The 3,523-nt window shown below is 47.7% G+C and overlaps 1 protein-coding gene across 1 annotated transcript in view; it reads right to left on the bottom strand.

Annotated features, from left to right (window-relative positions):
- Positions 1 to 261, bottom strand: part of ABCC4 (ATP-binding cassette, sub-family C (CFTR/MRP), member 4) — a 321,328-nt gene extending 321,067 nt beyond the window's left edge. Inside the window, exon 1 of the mRNA XM_011996653.1 lies at positions 56 to 261. Coding sequence (XP_011852043.1) covers positions 56 to 261 — 206 coding nt within the window. The remainder of the gene's footprint in view (positions 1 to 55) is intronic.
- Between the last annotated feature and the right edge of the window lie 3,262 nt (positions 262 to 3,523).

Below are 3,523 nucleotides of genomic sequence, written 5' to 3'. Positions count from 1 at the left end.
GGGAGCCGAGCGCGCGGCGCGGAGCCCGGGTCCTGAGGTGCCCACGTGCTCGCACCCGAGTGAAACTTCCCGAAATTCACTATCCGAGTCTTGGCGCCGACCCAGAAGGTGGAGCAGGGAGGCGTCGGCTGTGCCCGCCCCTGCGACGCAGAAACGCCCCCTCGGGCACGGATTTGGGGAGACTGGGAGACAGCTGTCTCGTGCTCCACCAGACCGCCCCCTGGGCGCCTTGCCCTTCTCAGGACCAAACGCGGGTGCCATGGGAGGCTCTCCAACCTGTGAGCCAAACATTTGACCTCGGACGACAGCAAAGTTTAGCACAGATTATCCTTGTAGAGCTGCAAGACCTCAAGAAAGCCGGGTAACTCGAGAGTAGGACCCAGATGAATTTGGGAGATGGATGAATGCTGTCGTCGATGGGGCGGGCTTTCGATGGGGCGGGCTTTTGGCATCTCACATGTTGCATGGTGCGGTGGACCTCTGAGCTTTTTGCTGCCCTCTTAGATTGGGAAAGGAATGTAAGAGGAAAGAGAGACTGCCTTATGATTTCTGTCATCAAGCCCTAAAGCCTAACAGATAACAGTGGCAAACGACACATGTGTTCCAGAAGACCAATTATGTTTATGTGCATTTCTGAGTGCGTAGTCTCACTTGTGTGTGTGTGTGTGTGTGTGTGTGTGGCAGTCTCACACACAGTGACTCGATTATGGCTCATTGCACCCTGGACCTCCCAGGGCTCAAACAATCCTCCCAACTCAGCCTAAGTAGCTAGGACTACAGGCACCCGCCGCCACGCCTGGCTAATATTTTGTAATTTTTGTAGAGATGCAAAAATCAAAATCAAAGGCTCTAAGTTCAAATATTGATAATTTTTTTAAGCCAAATGATGTGTCATGGGAGTTTATTTTCTTCATATTTCATGCATGTTTGAGAATTTGGTTTTCTTTGTAACAAGATCATTTTATTGTTCCTTGATAATTTCTCACTTTGTTGCCCAGGCTGGTCTCAAACTCCTAGGCTCAAGTGATCCTCCTACCGTGGCCTCCCAAAGTGCTAGGATTACAGACATGTACCACCACACCCGACCAATTATCTCACTTTTAATTCTATCAGTGCCGCATTCAAGGTTATTCTTATTTTATAGATGAGGAAGGTGAAGCTGAAAGGCAGAACTTGTCCAGGGTCTTAGAGCCAAGAAAGGATTAAACATGATTTACATTAAGCCTGTGCCTAAGCATGGCCAGTCTCCCTGGTGGATGACCAGTGTGCATGAGAAGTGGCCAGAATATGCTGGTTGAACGACTGTAGGAATGAATGAACAAAATCTTGTTCCAAGCTTTTGGACTCCCACTTCTAAGTCTTCAGTGACTTCTGTGGCTACCTTACCAAGGTCAGCAGCTGCTCTTCATTTCTACCCTGAATGAAAAAAAATAAAGACTCCAAGTTCATGGTGCTTGGAACAAGATCATTTTATTGTTCCTTGATAATTTCGCATGTATATCTGCTAAGATAGTATCATTAATAGCTTTTAAAGAAAGCCTTACACAAACACGTATTTAAAAGTCAAGCACAGGCTGGCCAACATAGTGAGACCCTGTCTCTACCAAAAAATTTAAAAATTAGCCCAGGTGTGGTGGCATGCCCTTGTAGTCCCAGCTACTTGGGAGGCTGAGACAGGAGGATGGCTTTAGCCCAGGAGTTCCAGGCTACAGGGAGTTAAGAAGGTGCCACTGGGCCGGGCACGATGGCTCACGCCTGTAATCCTAGCACTTTGGGAGGCCGAGGCGGGTGGATCACCTGAGGTCAGGAGTTTGAGACCAGCCTGGCCAACATGGTGAAACCCCATCTCTACTAAAAATACAAAAAATTATCTGGGCTTGGTGGTGGACGCCTGTAATCCTATCTACTCGTGGACCCAGGAGGCAGAGGTTGCAGTGAGCTGAGATCATGCCACTGCCTTCCAGCCTGGGCAACAAGAGCAAAACTCCATCTCAAAAAAAAAAAAAAAGGTGCCACTGCACTCTAGGCTGTGCACACCCATAATCCTAGCACTTTGAGAGGTGGAGACAAGAGGATTGCTTTAGCCCAGGAGTTCTAGACCAGCCTGGGCAGCATAGGGAGACCTCATCTCTACTAAAAATGTAAAAATTAGATGGGTATGGTGGAGTAAGTCTGTAGTCCCAGCTACCCTGGAGGCTCAGGTGGGAGGATTGCTTGAGCTCAGGAGTTCTAGATCAGCCTGGGCAACATAGGGAGACCTCATCTCTACTAAAAATGTAAAAATATGATAGGTGTGGTTGTGTGAGTCTGTAGTCCCAGCTGGAGGTTCAGGTGGGAGGATTGCTTGAGCCCAGGAGTTGGAGGCTGCAGTAGGCTATGATCACGCCACTGCCCTGCAGCATGGGCTAAAGAGTGAGACTCTGTCTCAAAAAAAAAAAAAAAGTCAAGCACATAAGAATGGCAAAATATTGATAATTTTTGAAGCCAAATGATGTGTCATGGGGGTTTATTTTCTTCATATTTCATGCATGTTTGAGAATTTGGTTTTCATTTTGGAGATGGGGTCTCACTATGTTGCCCAGGCTGGACTCAAACTCCTGGGCCCAAGGAATCCTCTTGTCTCAGCCCCTCCAAGTACCTGGGATTGTAGGCACTCACCAGCATACCAGCTCATGTTTCAGAATTTCTGTCACAAAAAGGAACACAATATTTTAAGTTGACTACTGTGGGAAAGCTATGATCATTCAATAACCTACCTTTCTGATAGCTCTTTCTCAGATAATGCAAGCTATAAACCAAAATAGTCGGTCTTCACCTGATTTACAGTGCCCTTTGAAACTCCCTAAGCTTTCTAGCCCAGTAAATGCTGAGCTACCAGTTCTACTTCCAAGCTAGAGAACCTGTTTGCTAAAGTTAGAAGTCTAGTGACTTCCCGTGTCAGACTGCCCCAGAATGCTCTCCCTACCCCCAACAACTGTGTAAGACCCATAATTAGCCATCTCCAAACTGCCAAAGTACTCAGTCCCTTCGGCTCCTGCAGAGGCTTATTTTTTTCTTAATTAAGATCTTTCGGAACTTCTTAACATTCTTTTCTGAACATTAACAATGTGGTATTTGGAAGCGATACTGTACAGCAGTGTCTGACTGCAGAGCGGACTGGATATGGAACCAGGGGACCAGGGCTTTATATCTTTTCACTCGTTACCTGACCTTTCTGACCCTTATTTTCCTCAGGTCTAAAATGGAGTCAGGGGCGGGTGCGGTGGCTCACGCCTGTAATCCCAGCACTTTGGGAGGCGGAGGCGGGCGGATCACCTGAGGTCAGGAGTTAGAAACCAGCCTCGCCAACATGGCAAAACCCCATCTCTACTAAAAATACAAAAACTAGCTGGGCATGATGGCATGTGCCTGTAATCCCAACTACTCAGGAGACTGAGGCAGGAGAATTGCTTGAACCTGGGCTGCAGAGGTTACAGTGAGCTATGAGCCAAGAGCACGCTGCTGCACTCCAGCCTAGGTGACA

The sequence above is a fragment of the Mandrillus leucophaeus genome, unplaced genomic scaffold (genome assembly GCF_000951045.1).
Source record: "Mandrillus leucophaeus isolate KB7577 unplaced genomic scaffold, Mleu.le_1.0 Scaffold520, whole genome shotgun sequence".
NCBI lineage: Eukaryota > Metazoa > Chordata > Mammalia > Primates > Cercopithecidae > Mandrillus > Mandrillus leucophaeus.
This window is presented reverse-complemented; position numbering and strand designations above follow the sequence as displayed.